The 22,513-nt window shown below is 35.0% G+C and overlaps 4 protein-coding genes across 7 annotated transcripts; 3 read left to right on the top strand and 1 right to left on the bottom strand.

Moving 5' to 3' along the window:
- Positions 1-2,856: 2,856 nt before the first annotated feature.
- On the top strand, positions 2,857-8,566 carry LOC108996172 (ADP-ribosylation factor 2-like). The gene is made up of 10 exons (XM_018971934.2): positions 2,857-2,984; positions 3,073-3,183; positions 4,096-4,271; positions 5,492-5,594; positions 5,694-5,740; positions 6,511-6,697; positions 7,065-7,135; positions 7,372-7,491; positions 7,763-7,881; positions 8,087-8,566. The coding sequence occupies exons 1-10, from the start codon at positions 2,936-2,938 to the stop codon at positions 8,178-8,180; spliced, it is 1,077 nt and encodes a 358-aa protein (XP_018827479.2). The 5' UTR covers positions 2,857-2,935; the 3' UTR covers positions 8,181-8,566.
- A 1,596-nt stretch (positions 8,567-10,162) lies between these two features.
- LOC108996169 (probable LRR receptor-like serine/threonine-protein kinase IRK) lies at positions 10,163-11,823 on the bottom strand. Its single transcript, XM_018971930.2, has one exon. It carries the CDS (start codon positions 11,574-11,576, stop codon positions 10,389-10,391), a length of 1,188 nt encoding a protein of 395 aa, XP_018827475.1. The 5' UTR covers positions 11,577-11,823; the 3' UTR covers positions 10,163-10,388.
- Positions 11,824-13,021: 1,198 nt separating this feature from the next.
- Positions 13,022-17,316, top strand: LOC108996170 (cyclase-like protein 2). The gene is made up of 6 exons (XM_018971932.2): positions 13,022-13,690; positions 15,074-15,118; positions 15,512-15,584; positions 15,792-15,889; positions 16,193-16,263; positions 16,960-17,316. Exons 1-6 carry the CDS (start codon positions 13,279-13,281, stop codon positions 17,083-17,085), a joined length of 825 nt encoding a protein of 274 aa, XP_018827477.1. The 5' UTR covers positions 13,022-13,278; the 3' UTR covers positions 17,086-17,316.
- Positions 17,317-18,450: 1,134 nt separating this feature from the next.
- LOC108996356 (cyclase-like protein 2) lies at positions 18,451-22,309 on the top strand. Of its 4 annotated transcripts, XM_018972214.2 has the most exons (8): positions 18,451-18,989; positions 19,929-19,973; positions 20,233-20,305; positions 20,512-20,609; positions 20,769-20,839; positions 21,723-21,799; positions 21,977-22,051; positions 22,170-22,309. In XM_018972214.2, exons 1-8 carry the CDS (start codon positions 18,575-18,577, stop codon positions 22,177-22,179), a joined length of 864 nt encoding a protein of 287 aa, XP_018827759.1. In that variant the 5' UTR covers positions 18,451-18,574; the 3' UTR covers positions 22,180-22,309. The 4 variants fall into 4 exon arrangements, with proteins under 4 accessions (XP_018827759.1, XP_018827758.1, XP_018827760.1 ...); XM_018972213.2 differs by having other exon boundaries at positions 18,452-18,989; positions 21,977-22,287; XM_018972215.2 differs by having other exon boundaries at positions 18,452-18,989; positions 21,723-21,859; positions 21,977-22,287.
- The last annotated feature ends 204 nt before the right edge of the window (positions 22,310-22,513 follow it).

Here is a 22,513-nt window from a genome sequence, read left to right as displayed (position 1 = left end):
GGTCCGGTTTTGGATAAAATCTAGAATCGAATCGGTTGTATCGATTTTGTATTTTTCAAAACCGATTACGCATCGGTTACCCTCCTAAACCGGTACTTCCGATTTTACTCGTTTCCGGTCCGGTCCGGTTTCCTGATTTTTTTAAAATATAAATTTCACAATTTGTTATTAAAAATTTATTTATAAAAAAAAATTGATTTAAAAAAAAACTGTTTTATACTTTTATTAATATATTAGACTATATAATAGTATTAATATTAGACTATTGGTATAGTTATAAGTTATATGTTAGTATTAGTTATAAACTTTTAATGATTTAGTATTAACATTTTATGTAATAATTTATAAATTATAATAAGAAATTATTTCATATATGAATATATATGTTATATATAAAATTTCACATAAAAATTTATAATTATACATTATATATAAAACTTCTATATATATATTTAATATATATAAAATATTTTGTATAAAACTTATATATAAAAATATTATTTTTTATTTTTTTTAATCAACCAATCCGGTACGATCTAAAAAATTTCGGAACCGGAATCGGATCGAAACCGGCCAATTTTTACATTTTAAAAATTGGTTTCGGACCGAATTGGTTCAAAATTGATAAAATCGGTTCGGTTCGGTCCGGTCCAATCTGATTTTTCAGTTTAAATTTACACCCCTAATTCCGTAGGAGCGGAATGGGATTGGCAGCGTGCAGTGTGCAGGGTGGATGAATGTGGAAGGAGTGGAAATGGGAGTGGAACTGTGAGATGGTCAACCGAGATGGTCTAGTTTAGCTTTTGGAAACCTGTTCTCAGTTCTCGTATAGAATTTGTGCTCTCGTGATACAACTATTTCAACGTTGAATTGAGTTGAGTTGATATAATAAAATATTATTAAAATATTGTAAATTATTATTATTATTATTTTAAAATTTAAAAAAATTAAGTTGTTTATTATATTTTATATTAAAATTTAAAAAAATTATAATAATAAGTTGAGATAATTTTAGGTTTCAAACGAAATCTAATGCATCTTTTTTTTCTTCTATTAATTCATCTCAATTCATATTATTTAATTATTATAAATTTTTTAAATTTTCACATAAAATAAAATAAATAATTCAAACTTTTTAAATTCTTAAATAAATTTAAATTAAAAAATATTTTAATAATATTTTATTCAATTTTTAACTTTAATCTTAATTCATCTAATCTTATCTACAAAAATAAATGAGGCCTAAGTTTTACAATTACTGGTAAAAGTAGTTTGTTTGGAAAACAAATTTTTATCTAATCTCATCATATTTTCTTTTCAAATATTACTTAAAAATAAATATTTTCAAACAAATCATTACAATTTTTTTAAATTTTTAAATAAAAAATAATTCAATTTTTTTAAATATTCAAATAAAAATAATTTTAAAAAACTATATTCTAACAATATTTTAATTTTATAATATTTGTTATTCAATTTTTCTTCTCAAAACTCCTTAAAACATTATTCCACACACAACATTATTTCAAACTATCTTAATATTATTTATAAACTATCTTATTATTATTCATAAACTTTTCATTTCATTTGAATATAAAAGTGTAATACAAATGTTTGAATATAAAAGGCTTTTTCTAAAACAAATTATTTTTCGATAACTTCTTGTAAGTTTTACAACTACTGTAAAGTAAGAATTTTGGGCAAGTCTCGTAAAATCTTTTTTAAAAAATTAATAGATATGAGATTTACATAAATACATATTAATAATAAATTCTATATTTTTTTAAAAAATGTACATAGATAGTACACTTTAAGATTGTATTTAATATTATTTTTTATTAAAATTTAAACAAATTATGATAACATTGAAAATACGAGTGAAATAAAATTTTTTGAGATATTTTTTTAATTTTTTTATTTGTTATAGAATTTTGAGTTTTTGCTACTCATCATTTCATACATCATATTTATTTTTTATTTTATTTGTTTTATTCCTGTTAAATTAATTGAATTCTTCTACTCATCATCCACATATTACATACTTATTAAGATAAAAAAAAAAATCGTGTATAATATGTAGTGTAAAGATGATGGATATATTTATTTTAAAAATCAACTTAAAATGTTTTGACTATTGAGTTTCTTAATTTTTGCTACTTATCATCCCACACACCATATTTTTTATTTTATTTTATTCTTTTTAAATTAATTGAGTTTTTATATTCACCATCCATACGTTACATACTTATTAAGAAAAATAAAATAAAATTATATGTAATATATAGTGTAAGGATGATTAATATAATTTTTTTTAAAAATCCACTTAAAATATTTTGACTATTGAGTTTCTTTTGAAAAATTTGGATCGAGGGTATACGAACTTTGTGAAACTTTTGAGAAACTTTTGTGAAATTTCTCATTTATCAAACGCCATCCTATATAAAAAAAATATTGTAACAACGATAAAAATAAGGATAGTGCTACTCAGTGTTTATTAGTGTAATTTTTTAAAAATATTTTTTAAAATATATAAATTTTTTAATAATTATTTTTTTAATTATTAAGTAAATATTTTTTAAAAAGATAATATATATATAAATAATCAAAATGAGAAAATAAACCTACGAGACAAGTTAGCATTTTCCTAAAAATAAATAACATCTTGACGTGTCTATAATAAACATAAAAATGCCGATTAATAAGTACAAAAATATTAAGGAATGAAATATTTTTTGAAAAAATGCTGATTACAATAAATTATTATTTTTTTAAGAAAAACACATTGGCAGTAATTTTATCCATATCGCTCGTACCAATACCGACCATCCCACGTTGGTATGTACAGTAGTACAGTACACGTGTCACATTAGCCTTTCCCATTCTGAGTGGCCTTCTTCACAAAGTTCGAGTGCTCACTTCGATTGCAGCAGCTCCAATGGCCTTAGCAGCTCCAACTTCCGCCTCTCTCTCCTTTTCCTTCCTCGGTAACTCTCTCTCTCTCTCTCTATCTCTTCCCCTCGCCTCGACGTCTAGGATTCTTTAGTGGGTAATGTTTTTATCTATCTGTGGCAGATGTTCGTGCCTTTAGGTCAGCCACGGCCAAAGCCCCTGCTGCAACTCCTCGTCTTCCTCTTTGTAAATGTTCATCAACTAGATCTTCCTTCGCCACCGGTTCTCCTCTCTGTAAGCAACCTAATGCTTCTTTTTTGTTTGACTTCCTCCAGTTTTTCTTATTAAGATATGCCTCAAAAACAATTGTTGAATTGTTGCCCAATTAGTTGGAACCCAAAACTGCTTGTGAAAAAAACAATAACTACGTCGTTAGGCAAGCACCCTCGAGCCTCAAGTCCTCTTCTTTAAAGGTATCCTTGGTAGTTTGTGGGAGGCCAATTAGAAAGGCCTTTTAACGAAAGAAATTGCTGTATATACAAGCTTCTTCTATGGGCTGAAACTTTTTTTTTACAAGTAAATTAAACTAATGAAATACTACCATATATCAATTCTGTATATGCGGGCTGTTGTTGGTACAATCTGTTCAATAGAACAAAATTGCAAGCTCATTTGTTACTACAAATCATGCAGAATCCCGTAATTGTAGTTCCAATATCTTTGCTTACCCAGGCTAATGGCTGCCACGCTGTTACCAGCATGTGCATTGATTCAGTCACTCCATTAGTCCTCCTGTTTATGAGCCCATGAGCTTTGGTCTCGAATGTTTACTTGACAAGACCTTTACAGGTGATTCTGTTTGCTCCGGAAGTTCAGACTGCATTTATATCATCAAAAGTCCAGTCTAAACTTCGTCATTCTTTTTTTTTTTTTTTCTCATCTTTTCTTTCTCTCAAATGGTATGGCTTTTCTATTCGCCCTTCCCCCTTATTTTCTGTATGGATGCAAAGACAACATGCAAGAGAGAGAGAGAGAGAGAGAGAGAGAGAGAGAGAGAGAGAGAGAGAGAGAGAGAGAGAGAGAGAGAGAGAGATTTGGACTATCCGTAAATTTAGTTCCAATCTTCCTCACTATTCTTGGTGAGTAAATGATCACTTTCTAAATAATAAGTTCAGCAGTGGAGCTGATGCTTGCTTCCATTTGTAGTGATACGCAGAACTTATTGTCAAAAGCCTGCACCCAAAGCTATGTCATTTTCCACAAGATGTGAACAAAGTACCAAGGATGGCAATAGTGTGGATGTATGGCTAGGCCGGCTTGCAATGGTTGGCTTTGCAGTGGCTATTAGTGTGGAGCTAGCAACAGGCAAGGGACTTCTGGAGGTATGTTGCATGCAATGGTTGGCTTTGCGGTGTCTATTAGTTTAGTTTCAAACAAGGTTTTGATTATCAGCATTGGTCAGTGTGTTAACAGGGTGGGCTACAACTTGCAGTTTTAGTACAAAGCCCAATAAAAGAAACGTCAAAGTAATAAATTCAGTAAGAAATTAGAATGAGCAAAATGTTCTAAAATAGTGCAGTATATGTTGGAAAAGTTTCATATATATATGATGTTTCTTATCACATGAGCTCATAAAAATTCATGCTTGCTTTTTAGTATCAACCACTCATTTGAGACGCAATGACGATATTTCCCTCTGTTAGAAGCATCATTTTTAAATTATTTTTTTAGATTTAAAACTGAAGAAGAACATTTTGGTTTAATGGTTTGAGTGAAAACTCCCCTCCATCCTTTTTGTTTACACACACATACATAATCCTTCTCTAAAGAAATATATGTTCGACATCTCTGATTGAAATCTTATCAAAGAGGATTGCCTTAGACACTAGATGATGTCTGAACTATTATTGTCATGTAGTCTAGTTTTCTCCAGCGTCGCATCACAATAACTGTTCAATATGAGATAACTTTGGGCTTATTATTACTTTATTGTTTCCTGATGAACATTTGAGGCCCATTTCTAATGGTGTAAAGTCAAAAGTATATCCCCACAAGTACTGATTATTATTAGGCCTGTTACTGATGAGCATTTGAAGCATGTTCGCAATGGAAATGATACATATAAAAATATATGTAAACCATGCCATTTGGCACTAATATGGGATATACACATCAAGGGATTGCGGGTATTATTCGGAACCCCATGCGATGAAAAACATGCAAATTCATTTGGTATAAAAGGGGATGGTATCTCTAATCTGTTACAACCCACAAAAAGAAGAGGAGCAAAGGGTTCCTAGGTCTGGTCCTGGACAAGAGGTCGATGTAATCCAATTATTGGTTTGTAACTACAAATACTTCTTTTTATATATTAGGAATCCTGTTTTAATCTGTGTCCTGTAGCTTGGAAGTTGGGGTATGTCAAAAAGTTTTGGTTTCTACACTTCTTTTGCTGAAATTGAAAGCTTCCACCCTTCCCTTCCCCTCTCTTTCTCCACAGATAAACATGTATACACAAGCAAATATGAACAGAAGAACAACACATAATAATTATTCCATAAAATGCATGCTTGATTTATTTTTTTCCCCTTTTGTTTTGCAGAATTTTGGGCTCACGTCTCCCCTACCTACAGTAGCCTTGGCAATTACCGGATTGGTGGGTGTTTTGACGGCAATTTTCATCTTCCAGTCTGCTTCGAAAGATTGATCTCATTTTAGGTTGCTTCATTTTGTAAAGCTTTCGTAATTCTGAATATTTTACAATATCACATTCTTGTTCGTTGGTTATTGTAATTTTGTTACAGTGCCAACAATGAAATTAAGAGTGGAGAATGTATTAGATATGGAAACTGTATGTAAAAGCTTTTCTCAGTGACATTACTTCTACTTTTTTTTTTTTTTCTAAAGACATTACTTCTTATTTCTCAGTGGAGTTTTTTGTCTAACTTAATGCTATTCGTAGAAATTTTTTCTTAAAACCCTATTTGGATTTTTTTTTTGTTTTCATTTTTAAGAACAGATTTGAGAAGAGCGCATGTTCAGCAGTGGGAAGAAGAAAACTGTATCTTCCGAGGGTGGCTCTACAGCCACCACTCCCAGCGTGTTCGCTGGGAGCTACCATTAGTTATATTAATATATATATATATATTTGTTTTTTTTATATATATATTTTAATACTTTTAAATATTTGTTAAAAAATAAAAAAATTATAATATTATTAAAATATACTTCATTAATCACTAAATAAAATAAATAAATAAATAAATAATCCCAACGGTAGCCCAAAGAGTTGCCTTTTTTTTTTTTTTTTAATTGTAAGTAGTAGCCCAAAAAGTAGCTTTCCCAAGAGTAGCTTTTTCCTATTGAGAATGATATTTCTAGACTCCAGTGACATTCTCGCCCAAGTGCATGTCACTGGAGTCTAGATGAATAGACGAAATCCAAATAAATATACGTAATTTATTCCTGTCGTCGAATCAGAATTTATTCTCCTTTCCCTTTCCCTTTCCCAATTCTCACCCAATAATGTCGCATTACGTGTTTTCTTACAACACGAATTCCATTTCTATTTGTTCCTCCTTAATTTGCTTCCTGTTAAATGATTTCACTCATTGATCCATTTTTTCATCTTCCATATCTCCGTTGGGTTCGTATTGTGACATGGGTGCTGCCATATCTCGGCTAGCAAAGAGGCTTTTCCCGAAATGTGAAATGAGAATTCTGATGCTGGGTCTTGATGCTTCTGGCAAGACAACCATCCTTTACAAGCTCAAACTGGGTCAGATTACTACCACCATACCGACAATCGGTAACTGCCTTAGAAACTCTTACCTTAATGAAGTCTTTGGAACCCTGTCTAAGGATTTTGCAATTTTTATGTTTAGCTGCATCATCTCTCTCTCTGAAACTTCGTACACTGCACGGGCTGAAATTGATATATGAAGCATGTGCTTTGATGTGATGGTTAATCTTTCTGTTCATGTTTTTTATAATCTTTCTGTTGCTTAAGCCCAAGATATTTCAAAGTTTAAGCAGAATTTAACTTCTCTGCATTTTTCCATTCGCTATCTGTGATGGTTTAAAACTTTGAATAGAATTAGAAAATTATGTTGATATGTGATAATTTCCTCTTTTCTGATATAGCATTTCACAGGCCTGCATTTGTCATGGACCAGGTTTTAATGTGGAGACTGTAGAGTACAAAAATATTAGCTTCACTGTCTGGGATATAGGAGGACAAGATAAGGTACCAGCTTGACCTCTTTCTATTTGTTGTACAGACATAATTACCAGAAACAGGAAAATTGATGTATTAGATTAGAGATTTGAGCATGGATTTCTGAAAAATTGCCCAAGCAGTTGCATTTACTCAACTGATCAATTGAAGAGGGGTTAAATTTGGTTATAATTCAGACAAACTTTAATCAAGCTCATCACTTTAATGTAATCAACATATTCTAAACCAATTTCGTTTCTTAACAGATTCGACCTTTGTGGAAACATTACTTTCAGAATACTAGAGGATTAGTCTTTGTTGTGGACAGCAATGATAGAGAGAGAATCCCAGAAGCCCGCAATGAGCTTCATCGTATTATTGGCGAGGTTAGTAAGAGCCTAAGAGCAATGCGTTAGAATAGGATTCTATATTACCTTCAAAGCATCGTATCCGAATGCCTCTAAACCACTGTTTGAGCACTGAGAAACTTCCAAATATAAAAAGATATCAAGTTTGTTTTGGTGCAATTAGACCTGTGCTTGGTGAATCTTTCATAATAAAATGGATAGGAAAAAAGTTATCGTGCTTATAGAAGTATGGCAGTGATCAAACCATAATTATACGGAAGAAAGATTCACTTGTGCTCACTTTTTGCAGTATGAATTACGCAATGCCTTGCTTCTTGTCTTTGCCAATAAGCAAGACCTTCCAAATTCTCTGAGTGTTTCTGAGGTCGCCGATAAACTTGGTCTACACTCACTCCATCAGCATCGTTGGTAAGCATTAGCTTTGCTTAAAACCCATTGAAAATAAAAGAAATGGAAGTCTTTAATGATGAAACCACCTTGACATACGTAACAAAAGCAAAAGCCAAAATAAATAAAAATAAAAATTAATGATCTTCAACATCAATGAAAAACCTTCTATTTATCCCCACGATGCGTGTAAATTGATTGGTTTTGGTAAATTATATCTCTGCAGGTACATCCAGAGCACTTCTGCCATATCTGGCCAAGGACTGTATGAAGGCCTCGAGTGGCTATCCAACAATATTTCAAACAAGCTGGCTGTGTGATATAGGCTCTTTCTCGATGTCTACTGCAATAATAGGACTGGTTTAAGTCATGGAAAATCCTTCCAAGGCACTGTAAAGAGAACGAATTTTATCGAAATCCTAACTAACAAACAGAGCGTCAATGGAGGCTTGGCAATGGTTTCTCTCCCGTGCAGGGTAGTTAAGAGTGTCGATTTTAGATATGTCAAGCAGCACTTGGTTGTGAAAAACCTCTGTAATATCTACTATTTCGAGGTATTAAAATAAGCCATTAGCATAAACTAAGTTTTAGGTGAAAGTATATCGAGGATTCCCTCCCGTGTTTATAATACAGAATTGGAAAACAGCAGTTTCTTGGGAAAACTACCAGTTACGTATAAACAAAGCTGTTTGCCAGCTTGCTCTTGGTTCCCTCTTTTTCTTTTTTTTTTCTTTTTTTTGGGGGGGGTGGGGGGGGCATTTTCCATTTGGGGTTAAGCAATGTTTAGAATAGTTGCTCCAACTGAATTCAGGAATCAACAGTTTTTGTCTTATTTTTAATGTTTCTTTGCAGCTAAAGGAAGCCGCCATGAAACTTGCAGAAAGGAAATAAAAAGAAAATAATACACTGTATGGGATGAGTTTAGCCTGACCCAAAAAGATTTATTTACGCTTATCTTTCTTAGTTGGCCTTTTTTTTTTAATATATTTTAAAAGAAACAAAATCTGATAACAACAACGAGTTGACATCACTTTTGGAGGGCCATATGGATATGGGTCCTTGCTTTTTTGTTGCCACACACAGATGGTAGAAAGAGGAACAATGCCATTCACCCATCATGAATAAGGACTAAGGAGAGCTTGTGCACGGAGGATAAACCAAAAAAGATAAAAAAAGAGGACTTCGAAAGCTGCCCCTTGGAGCATAAAGGAAAAATGGGACTGGTTGGGGATGGGGAATAAAGGCAAGTAGCATTGTTTACTTTTCCGATGTGAGTAATTATGAAGCTTGAAATGTAAGTGAAGTCCTCTCAAATAGGGACCCATTTTGTCCATTTTCTGAGTGAAGAATACAGTATTGGATTTGGGAAGTGGCACACACAAATGTAAGGTCTACATCGTGTATAATCAATGCATTTTGGACAAGGTTGGAGCATTTAATTGATGCCCTTTGCCAGCAATATTCCATCTAGCTACATACTTTGTAACTACATACTTTGCTATTATTTTACTACAATTTTATAAAGATAGAAGTAAGTTTTCATTTGTAACTCTCTCTAAACAACTTTGTTGCTTGCAAAAACCAACCGTAAGTTACTAGAACCTCGTAGAAGTTACAAAGAAAAAAAAAAAAAAAAGGAATAGTTGAATATCGACCAAATTGCCTAACCCCACAAAACCAACCACATCACGCTACATTAACAACACATGTCGCATAAATAAATACCACACCGACACAGCTACAGCACACACCAAAAATACTACAACTGTATCAACGACTTTTCTTTTTACACAGCCCGTTGATTTTCTATACTACATAAAATGAAAAGGCAAAAAAAAAACTTTCTGACAGAAAGAAAATATAGATTTATATCTGTGAGTTTTATAATTGTCGTAGAATAAGAATTATGAAGGACTTTAATGTTGTAGAATTACTCGGACAGAAATGCCTCACGGAACAATCGCCAAACATGGGAAATATGCCATTTCTGACAGCTTCAGGTGTGTTTCTCCCAGACTGTAACGAAAGATCCCAGGTGGTACTGCGTAGATGCAGAAGTGCACGCAGGAGATTCAACTCTTGTTTACTGGAACCTTGTTCATAACTTTCTATAACAGCTTATCTTTCTTTCTGTAATACTGGCTCGTATTCCATTACATTATTAATTATGTCTTCAGGAACGCTTCACTGAAAGTCTGAAATACAAATCAAAACGGGCCTAAATTTGTCCGGTCCAGGACAACATATAAGATACCGAAGCTATTCAACATACAACAGAGGAAAAAAAAAACACGAAAGTAAATTAGAGCTAACCAAGGTACATGATCCAAAAATTAAAGGACAAAAAAAACTATACACAGACACCAAGATGACATTTGCGATATCTGACATTGTTCAGTTTATACAGACTCGTACTACAACTTGCTTCTATGTTAAGCTTTTCAAATTGCTTAGATGTAACGCATTATAAGTTTTCTTATTCGCTTCAATAAGAAAAAAATGGAAATCTTTGACTAACATCTGTCACTTTAGGACCTCGGTTTTCCACCGTATGCTTGCTTGCAAACCGCGTAGGGTTTCTGATGAGGCGCACACAGCTGTGAAGATGTTGGACACCCCTGCAGACAATTGTCCCCCAAGCTGCCGGAAACTGGGTTGTCCCTTTCAAAAAATCCAGCCGGTGGCTTCCCGATCAAGAAATTACCGTCCAAAAACAATCTCCTTAAAAACTTAGTCTTGCTGTACTCCAGCGGGATCGTGCCACGTAGACGGTTGTCACGAATTGATAAAGACGACAACAGAGGATGACCGGTGAAATTCATGGGCAAGTGCCCCTCGATTTTGTTGAATCCCAGTTCAACGGCCACCAGCTCGCTTTTACCACCGGCAGGTTTAAACACCTCGACACGTGTCAGGCTGTTATTGGCCAAGTCAACCTGCTGAAGTGACGGCATGAGAAAGAACCAAGCCTGTAGTGTCCCCGTGAAGGCATTTTCACTGAGTTCAATGACTTCCAATTGGGTCAGCCCGTCAAATGAGGATTTGGACAGAGACCCAGATAAAGAATTATGCTTTAGAGCGAGTTCTAGCAAGTGTGGCGGGAGTTTAGGGAGTGATCCGGAGAGTTTGTTGTAACTCAGATCGAATCGTCTCAAATTGGAAAGCGAGTTCATCGGGTTTGGAAGGAACCCATTTAGAGAATTGTGAGAAATGTCCAAGGATTCGAGGGACTTGAGGGAGGTAATGGAGGCGGGGAGGGAGCCAGAGAACGAGTTTGATCGGAGGGTCAGGGTCTGGAGGTTGGAGAGGGAAGAAATGGAGGAAGGAATAGGACCAAAGAAGGAGTTGTCGGAGAGGTCGAGGGTAGTGAGCTGGGAGAGATGGGATATGAGGGGGGTGAGCGTGCCGGAGTAGCCAGCCGGGTCGAGAACGAGCTGCGTGACTCGTGTAGAGTTGTAGTTGCAGGTGAGGCCGCAGATAAATTCGGTGCGGCGAGGGACAGCACATGGATCGGTGGCGAAGTTCCAGGAGGCTAAGCAGGACCAGGGTGGGATAGAGGAAGGTTTGATCGAGGCTTTGAAGGCCTTGAGGGCCGAGATGTCAGTAGGTGACGTGAGGGCTTGGATTGTGACACTGCTGGAATAGAAGAAAGAGAAGCGGAGAAGGATGAGGAGGAGGAGGAGGAGGCGGCGGTCGAGGATGGTTCGGTTTGGCATTTTCAATTGGAGGGAGAGGTCTGGGTTTTCTTGAAGAGAGAGAGCGAGAGAGAGAGAGAGAGAGAGAGAGTGTCTGTGAGTCAGGGATGGTGATGTAACGTGTAATTGTATGGTGTGGAAATGTGAAGTTGGGCAGTTTGCGGAGTTGGGTGGATTCGGTCTCTGATGGAGGCTGAAGGGCACTAGATTACGGGCAATGAATGGGGTACCTTGTACTGCCTCTAGGTCTCGATATATTTATTTACAGAGAGGGGTAGTAGGTTTGCTGATTGTTGAGGCACATCAGTTGGGAGAAAAGTCAAATCTTGTGTCTAAATTTGTAATTAGCATCCAAGTTTTTAATAATTCCTATTACCTTCTTTTTCAGCGTTATAATTCCTATTACTACCAGTTGATTTGAGAAGTGAATGAGATCAAATTTTTTTAAACAGTAATAATATAGTTTGTGAATAATAATAAGATAGTTTGAATTAAATATTTTTTAAATTAAAAAATAATAATAAAATTATAAAATTATTTTTATTTAGAAATATAAAAAATTGAATTATTTTTTATTTGAAAGTTTCAAAAAGTGACAATGATTAGTTTAAAAATTTTATATTTAAATTGTATTAGAGAATGAGATGAGATGAGATAAAAATTTTGATATGAGATCTATTTTCAAAGAAGCCTGAAGGTTGGGAAAGGAAGTACACCAACTTCCTTCTATATATCATCATATGTTTGTTGGATGGACAGACTTAACAATATTTATGTTTCTTTCTTTCAAAATGTTAGGTTTGTACTTAATTCAAATAAATAAAATCATACCTGATTAAAGGGGAAGAAAACACATTTTTTCGACTTACTAAAGCTACGCTTGGATTGAGAAGATTAGATTTGGATTTTTTTTATTATTTTTTACTTTGATGCAAAGACAATGTTAACGAATTCACATATAAGCTATCTCCTTAACGCCTGTGTGGTGTGGGGAACATATATCCACTCCGATCCACGCACTTGGATGGTGAACAATTTTATTTAACTCATCATCTATTTTTTTTTTATTTTTTTAACATCTTATGATGTGGTATTAGATGATTAAAAATTATTTATCATAATTTTTATGAATCTATTATTTAATAATACATCATGAGATAATAAAAAAATAATAAAAAAATAGATGATGAATAAATTTTTTATACTTATAACAAGACAACTCTGTTTAAATTAAGGTCTTCAAGGTTGCTAAATGCGATGGTCGTAAACTTGGAGGAGGGGTTGGGCTGGGCTTAAAAGTTTCCAAATTCATTTTAGAAGTGACAGTCCACAAAAATCCTAGATTGAATTATATTGGGCTTCCCATGGCTTTGGGGCTCAAACGGCCCAAATTACCTCCTGTCATGGATCCGGCCCTTGCAAGGTTTTCACTCACTCATGTTGGGCCGTTCACGCTCGGCTGGTGCATACTGTGTATCATTTGTCAGCATGTAGAGAATCATGACCGCGAATCAGATTCTTGTTGAGTCCTAAATAGATATTAGAAATGATTTTATTTTTTTTATTTTTTTGGGTTTCTGATCAAATATTTTTTTAAGCAATATAGATATCATCGGGCATCAAATCTCTGTCAAAGTTTTACTCGGAACACAATCGAGTATTCGACACTGCAGGTCAAACTCCAACCAAACTCTCCGATTTCATCTTCAAGGAGCTTACTACCATGGCTTACCTACTCATCCTCCTCCTATTCTGTGCCGCGTCGCTGACGATCCCCGCCACCGCCACCGCCACCACCGCATACCCCTCTGTCCCTGGCACCGAAACCACCGACTGCTCGCTCTCCGAAAACTACGGCGACCTCATCCCGGTTCGCCGAGAGGTCTATGATGGAGGTCGAATCATCGATATCAGCCACAGGTATACCACGGACATGCCTTCGTGGGAATCGAGTGACGGGGTCGGTCAGTTCCTCTGGCTCCCGAAGAGCATGAAGAACGGTTCACTCGCCAACAACTCGGAAATGAAACTGCCCGCTCACACTGGCACGCACGTTGATGCCCCGGGCCATGTTATCGATCGCTACTTCGACGCTGGCTTCGATGTCGACACGCTTGACTTGGAAGTGCTAAATGGTAATTAACGTTTGTTGTTTGTTTGTTTATAATTCTTTGTTGTAGAGTTCGAAAATATACGATCGTTTGCAAATTTTAATCTTTGAAGTTTCTTCTGGAGGTTGTGATTGCATAGGAAGTCTTGCTGTAAATTTCATGATTCTTGCCCTATTCTTCTCTGTTTTTTGTAATTTCCTTGGAGGATAAAAATTCAGTGTTGGAAGAATAACAATCGCTCGAGCTAAAAAAAGAAAACAATCACTTGTTGGGCCTATAAAAAAAGAGACCTATGATATGTTGACACATCATCTAAAGGTTTTAACTCAAATAAGCCTAAGCAAACGCGTTTACGATTTTTGAAGCCCTCTTCGTTATGTGTGGGATCCTGGAACTATTTATTGGGGTCTTGGGGGCCAGACCCCGCTGACTAGGACCGACCACCTTGATTTCTTGGTCACTTTTTCACTGTTATGTTGCCTCTTGGTGTCATGGTGTGACATGATCGTCTAGTGCAAATAGGCGAGACTCGCGAGTTCGAGAAAGTTTTGCTTGTTATTGTTGATGGTAGATGTGTTTCTCCTATGTGGACCTAAGCAAACTTCCAAATCATTTGAATGCTTAATTTTTCTGTTGTGGGCGACTGCCCTTTCCTTGTCATATCATCTGGCTTGTATGCAACAATTTTGAACATTACATGGCGTATTGTACAAGTGCTTGATCCACGACAAAGGCAGGGATCAGGTATTGAACTGTCTTATGGTGTGGCATTGATAAAGTTTAAAGTGGGGGGAATGACTCCATGCATTTTGTTTGAGGCATTCTAATCCAGTTGAAGAAATGTCTGGCATGGAGACTGATGGACTTGGTGAGTTATCTGATGCTGTGATTGTTATTGTACTCTTTGCTTCTTTGCATAGAGGACTGCCGAAGGGGAAGAGAAAGCAATTATTAGTTAACGTTATATGTTTTGGTTTGAAGAATGTAAAATTCAACTAAACAGAGGCAAAATTTCCTACTATGTCTTGTTGGACTGCCTTGATAATGCAAACAAGATTTTCCCCCTCTTTTTTGGAGAGCATCTGCTCTTTCTACAGACTGGTGCATCTGAAAATGTGACAACGAGAATCTTTGAGCTTGATTGATACAAAGGATATCAGTTTAGATCACTGCTTCTTAAGGAGTCTTTTTGGTTCTCTGGAATCTTGATCTTACCATCTCTCATTATCTCCGTGGTATCTTTCATTATCTCCATGGTTGTATGACAGTTTTTGCTCTGATATCTTGCATGAAAATAGAATTTCTCGCATCTTTCTCTGTAGGAAGTAGGATCATTTTTAAAAATATCAATTGCTTCATGTTTTCTTGATGAGAGCTTAATGTAACTGTATTCATTTGTTTCAATAGGTCCAGCACTGTTAGTTGATGTTCCAAGGGACAAGAACATAACTGGTAAGTGAATGCTTTTTGTGGCCTTTGTTATTTTGGTGATTAGCTTCTCTCCATGTAAACAAAAACTTTTCCCCGGGGGGCAGGGGCAGATGCAATTTTGAATTTTCAGTACATGTTACTTAATTTTCTCCTGTAGCATATCTGAAATGTTACTGTTTGCTCTAATGAAACAATGTGCTGTCTTAAGTTGGTATGACCTTGGTTCTGCGTGTGTGCCAGCATTATGTACTCATATAAACCACAAGAACTAAGACAGGCACTTCTTAGGTCCTACTACATAGCTAGTCCTTTGGCAGCTGAATGAAGACCTATTTATATTTCCAAAGTAATGTGTACATTTATCTTCTATTTACTTAAGTTTGGCATATAATAGGCCATGTAAATTCCTTGCAGCTGAAGTTATGAAGTTTCTAAATATCCCCAGGGGAGTACGTCGGGTCCTTTTCAGAACATTAAATACTGACAAGTAAGCTTAGATCCGTTATACATTGTAGAATTTTCACCGTGGTGAAGCATTTATATTGATGATTTTATCAAAAATGATATATTGCATTAATAGTTTCCATTGGTGATGCTTTGTTGAAAAATCATTTTTATTAATCATAAACATGTTTTGACTAAGAAAGCAAAAATTATGTATTTTAAATTGGGCTCGAACTCATTGTATTTTCAGGCGGCTTATGTTTAAAAAGGAGTTTGACACCAGCTATGTGGGATTTATGAAGGATGGAGCGAAATGGTTGGTGGAGAACACCGACGTCAAACTTGTGGGTAAGATATGCTAACACTTGGTTTCCTCTTTTTGAAAAGTTTTCCACTTATGGACAACCTTAACATAATCAAGGTAATTCAACAGCAATGCAGGATTCATTCTACATGAAATTTATTGGTTGCAATATTCAAACCTGTTAATTTTTCATTGAAAATAAATACTGTTCTACTCAATAGCATAAATCTATCCATTTACGAAGGGGACGTATATGAATTTCCTTCCTGTTTATTATATCCTCATACCTTTGCTTTCTATTGCAAATTTAGTGGTTGCTCTGACACATTTACCATTATGGAATGTAGGAATTGATTACTTATCGGTTGCTGCCTTTGATGATTTGATCCCATCTCATCTTGTTTTTTTGGAAGGCAGGGTAAGAAATTCTTTCCCCTTTGAGTGAAACTTAGGCAACCACTAGGTTCGTGTTTGTCATGTAATTAAGTTGGTTTTATGGGAACTTTATTCTTAGAGTTGAAATGAACTGTCATTAAAGTACTTTGGAAAAGCAGAAACCTGCATATTGGTTCCCGAAGAAAGAAAAAGAATTTTTTTTATGTGAGTGTGATATTGGAGTTTTAGCTGTTTATGTACAACATTTGAATACTTTTTTAGCCGCTTTTAGTTTTAGATTGATTTCTTAATATGTTGTTTCCTAATGAAAACAATTGAGTCATAATTTGGAACATGTGAACTCGTGGTAAGGTGATGTCTATCGTGATGGTATTTGCAATAAATTAAAAAGAAAAAACTATAATTATCTTTCCGTCATTGGCTTTCTATATAACATGGTCTGGAAAAATATACTAATTGGCCATTGTAGAGCATGTTATTTTAGTCGTGCTCATGGTCAGTGTCTTCTTCCTGATTATTTGGGTTGGCTGATGAGCATCTAGCTGAAGTTATTGTAACTGCTGGTTCTAGTTTGACTCGTGCATCTCAGTTTTACCCTCTATCCTCTATTGCATTAATGATTAGTCTCTATTGCATTAAGTGTGTGTGGCTCACTTGAAAAAACTCATATAAAACTAGTAAGACTGACAGCCGATACTAACACTGCTTAAATATTCAGGAAATCATCCTGGTGGAAGGCCTTAAGCTCGATGACGTCGCTGCAGGAATATATACGGTCCATTGCTTACCTCTTAGGTTGTTTGGTGCTGAGGGATCACCAATCAGATGCATCCTCATCAAATAATGTTAAGCCTCTGCGGAGGTGTTGAGCTAGAGAGAGAGAGAGAGAGAGAGAGAGAGAGAGAGAGAGAGAGAGAGAGGTCTAGCAACATAGTTTGGTACAGTTTTCTGATATTTGTGCACACGTTATTACGAGTTATGCGCAACGTAATAAAGGTCTTTGACGCTGAATTTATAAGTTGTAGCTAGATTTTACCGCACAAGAATGAAGGTTTAGACTTGGCTGATCCTGTCATATGGATGTACTAAATGAATTTTCTGTGCGATTGCTGGAAAATCCAATGCTAATCGGGTTTAGTTAAAAAAATGAATGAAAAGAAGAACAAACCGCGGAATGGCCTCTAAAAAAAAAAATTTACAATCCGGTTCTTAAAATTTTCGAAAATTTCAATATGAGAAATTATAAATTGTATTTTACTGTGCATAACATCCGCTGCACACTAAGTGTATTGGGTGAAAAAAAAAAAAAAAAAAGTTACAGCACTGGTATGCTGCGGATATGGGCTGATGCCAGAATAGCTCTTTCAATATACCCAAAAATATCTTTCTTCAAATTTTTTTTTTCTATAATTCAGAAATTTTTTATAATTTTTATATATTATTTATTTTTAAAAATGCGGCCTCACCAAAATTAAATTAAAACTAAGTTTAAGATAAATAATAAATTTATTAATATGGATCTCAAAGTTTTTTTGTTATACAATATTAGACTTTTTAATATGGAATCTAAAATAAAAATACAAGAAATATCATTTAAGGTTGATGATTTACATGAAAAATAGTTGAGAGGTTTTATCCTCTAGATTTCATTGAGTAATTTTTTTTTTTAAATTCTCAATTATAGTATTATATGTTTAATGTGATACGAAAATATATAGATTTTGCATGAAACTTGATAAAGTAACTTATATACTAAAATGAAAGATGACATTTTAAAAGATCACTTGATAGTTTATACTAAGAAAATAAATTCTAAATATTTCATTATAAAAATAATAATAAATTAATATTATTATATGAAATATTACTGTCAGAAATTTGAAATATATATTAAGTTGTGTTTTTTAGAATTTTATTTCTATATATATATAATAAAGTATTGAGATCTAATTTTATATATAGTTATATTTTTATGATTTTTCAGTTTGTTTTTATTTTATATAAATGTGTTATACAGTAAAAAAGTTGGCTCTTATAAATAATGATATCTATACAATATATTTTATAATATATTTTCTATACAATATATTTTATAATATATTTTATAATACATATTTAAAAATAAACATATTTTTATAGAGTGATGCTATATTTATAAAATATTTTTTAAAATTATCCTTCATTTTGAAAAGTAATTATGTAATATGTTATGAAAAATGATTGGTGTTCATCAGTTTTGTTCCTGGTTCCGCCACTGAAGACACTCAAATCTACCAATCCATGCCACTCGACTCCATTTCATCTTTTCTTTAACAAGCTGAGTGCTGACAACCATGGCTTCTCTAGTACTCCCCCTCCTCCTACTCTGCGCCGCTTCGCAGGCTATTCTCATGTTCTCCACCTCAACTGCAGCATACCCATCCAACCCTGGCGCTGATACCACCGACTGCTCGCTCTCTGACAAACACGAGGAGCTCATCCCCGTTCGCCGAGAGGTCTACGACGGAGGCCGCATCATCGATATCAGCCACAGGTACACTCCAGATTTGCCGTCGTGGGACTCTATGGGCGGCCTCGGCCAGTTCCTCTGGCTCCGGCAGAGTATGAAGAACGGCTCGATCGCCAACTTCTCGGAAATGAAGCTGCCCACTCACACCGGCACGCACGTCGACTCTCCCGGTCACTTCTTCGATCACTACTTGGACGCTGGCTTCGATGTCGACACGCTTGATCTGGAAGTTCTCAATGGTAATTATCTTTTTTCGTTTGCTTCAGTCTATTGGTCGTCGAAATTAATTGTTATGAAGTTAGAAATTAACTGACCGTTGTCAAATTCTGTACTTGGACAAACATATCGTAGAGCTTGAGAGTGCAAAGGGATTTCTTAGTGTGATATCCATGACATCCCAGTTGTCGTGGAGAATAAATATCTGGGGAGTAGAGCCTATAACGTTATATTTATTAACCGTTCTATTCGTTTTGTTATTTCTCCGATGTGAAATTCCGATAATTTCAATCTATGCTGTTTGTTTGCTGAGAGAAATCTATACTTTGAGGCAGACCAGACATAAAACCACTTCAAATATGACTAAAACGAGAGAAGGGGAAAAAAAACAAAAACAAAAACCATTTTAACAATTGAAGAAGAAAAAAATTCTAGTTTATTTGCAAAATTTCAACCACAGTTGCCTCATCACCTTTGATCCTTCTCACTGCATCACTACATCTCTGTTGTAAAGCTTCGTAATATACTAATTTTATGGAAATTTACGGTTGGATTCAACCGATTTTAGTTTTAGTTTTTTCTTCTGTTTTTGTAATTAATATTTTTTATATTTGTGCTCGTTCTTGAATTGTACCCTTACTTTGTTATGTGCGAGATGAGACCGTGAACTAAAGGACTAGGAGTCTTAAGCAAATAGGAGAATAATTGAGCTTGCTTAGAGGCTGTACATATAGATTTAGAACTAAAGAGTACTTTAAGGAGTCTTTCCTTTTTGGTTCTCTATAAAGTGGAATCCTTATTTGCTCTTTGTTGCTTGATATGGTTTGTTCTTCTTACCATGCACTAAATGGGAATTTCTCACATCTTCCTCTCTGATGATATATTATCAATAATTCATAAGATAATAATTTATGTTATCTTGATGGGATATAACTGATGACTAGAGTTGTTCCTTTCAATAGGTCTGGCCTTGTTGATTGACGTTCCAAGGGACAAGAACATAACTGGTAAATGAAATTCTCTCGGGGATATGCTACTTCACATTTTCTGGACGTTCTGTTTAATTTTCCTCTGGAAGAATCTTTAACATTTGCGTGATTTTTGAATAACATTCTGTAGCACTCGGTATGAGTTGGTGTATGTGTACGTCAACCCATAGATACTCACATAAACCATAAGATTGAAGTCAAATGCTTCTTTGGCCTTCGGCAGCAAACTAAAAATCTACTGATAATTTTTCTAAATATTGAATTTTGTTTCATGCAGCTGAAGTCATGAAGGATTTAAATATCCCGAAGGGAACACGTCGTGTCCTTTTTAGGACATTAAATACAGATAGGTACTTTAGAACAACCATATTCTGTAGAATTTCCTCCATGATGGATATTTTCTATTTATGATTATCTTAGATATTTTTCTTCGATAAGTCCTAAATAGTGGCACTGGTATGCTTTAAATTATCGCATTTGAAATGTTTAAAAAACATATTTTAACTATGATAACAAAACAGCATCTTAAGTCGAGCTAAACTTATTGCAATTTCAGGCAGCTGATGTTTAAAAAGTATTATGACACAAGTTACGTGGGATTTATGAAGGACGGGGCAAAATGGTTGGTTGAGAACACTGATATCAAACTCGTTGGTAAGATATGCCAACACTCAGTGTCTTCTTTTTGTTTGGTCTTCTGCTTGTGAGTTACCTTAACAGATGCCTGCTGATTCTATTTTATGATAGTTTCATTTGTGCTTTCACTTGCAAATGTAGTGGTCACACTAACACATTCTCTGTTATGGAATATAGGAATCGATTACTTATCAGCTGCTGCTCATGAAGATTTGACTGCAGCTCATCTTGTCTTTTTGGAAGGCAGGGTAAGAAATTGTCTTTTAAGTTTGATATTCTTCCATGTATCATTTTAGAAGGAATATTGCTGTTATTTCCGATTACTGGAGCATAATGTATCTATCAGGTAGCAGAATTTCTAGTGAGATTTCTGATGATGATTATCTTTCAATTTTCTGAGTATGAATCTCATATCATTTTCATCCAGCCATCATCAGATTAGATCTCATTGAAAATCATAGCCCTGGTATTCAGTTTTGCCAATCAAAGTGGTATACCGACTTGCAGAAGCTGATTCAGCTATGGTCTTTGATGAGACCTCATATGTTGTTAACTTGAACCATCTAAAAACGAATTAGGTTCAATGTGAATGAGCATGGGTGGTTACAGGTTAGCGCATTCTTTCGCTTTGCCTCTCAAATGAAATGCTGTGCAGTGATGCTGACATGGGCCAAATGCATCAGACTACTTCCCTTTTATGTGATTATCTTTCCGTCATTGCTTTTCTCTATTGCATGGTCTAGAAAATGTACAGATTGGCCATTACAGAGTACGTTATTTCTTGATCAATGCCTTCTCCCTGCTTGTTGGGGTTGGCTAATAAGCATCTAGCTGAAGGTCGATGTTCTGGCTTGGAGCAGCTGGTTCAAATTACTTCAAGTGGGGTCTCTACACATGTATTTTCTGCTACAATAACGATTATGGTATCCCATTTGGCAAAAAAAACACCATTGATTAGCTAATGGAAGTTTGAGTGTCTAATGCGATGGTTTTGGTGTAAAGTGTGAAATATTCACAAGTTGGAGGGTGAATGTGTATTTTTGCCGATAAGAAAATTGAGTTTTGTGGTTTTTGGATCCATATATAACTAGTAGGATCGACACCCGATACTAACACAGTTTAAATATGCAGGATATCATACTCGTAGAAGGCCTAAAGCTCGATGACATCCAACCAGGAATATATTCAGTCCGTTGTTTACCTCTCAGGTTGCTTGGTGCGGAGGGATCGCCTATAAGATGCATTCTCATCAATTAATAATATCGATTGTAATTGTTAAAAAAGTGAAAGTGATCTATCCTAAGAAACGGTTTTCCCAGTTTAACTAGAAACCTACGATCTTATCAATGTTACTGTTAAAGGTATGCTTGGTTAAATTGTTACAGGAAACAGTGTCAGCCTACGGAGGTGTCAAGTAATAAGGAGAAGAGGGTTTCTTGTGCCTCAATAGAGCAGGAGGGGTATACACCAAAGGACTTTGAGATGCATATGTGAATACGATTTCGTAATATATATGTGTGCATAGGTTATATCATATGGGCGACATAATAAACTTGTCGTTTGACTCTCTGCCTTCAGAAGTTGCTGAGCATTGGGTTCGCAATGTAGCATTGGGTCCTCTGGAGATAGATATCAAATGTCAGTAAACTTCGAGCTTTATTATAAACAATGGGGCAGGCTTCGACATTGACGCGCATGAATTGGGAGTTCTTAATAGATTTGAATGATGATTCTTGTACGAGCCAATAAAATAATCTGCAAAACCTTAGATCTTGCTACTGCTTAGAAAGACCGCCGTTCGCAACATATGGCTAACGAGACCCACTTACTACATATTTTTCAAGAACTGCATGGATTCTTTAGATTTTAATGCCTCAACGTTTAACATGGACTTTTTTATTACATTTCTTTCCAATTTTGTA

This window comes from Juglans regia, chromosome 13, assembly GCF_001411555.2.
Source record: "Juglans regia cultivar Chandler chromosome 13, Walnut 2.0, whole genome shotgun sequence".
In the NCBI taxonomy this organism is placed as follows: Eukaryota; Viridiplantae; Streptophyta; class Magnoliopsida; order Fagales; family Juglandaceae; genus Juglans; species Juglans regia.
Note: the sequence above shows the minus strand (reverse complement) of the source record. Positions and strands in the feature narration are given on the sequence as shown.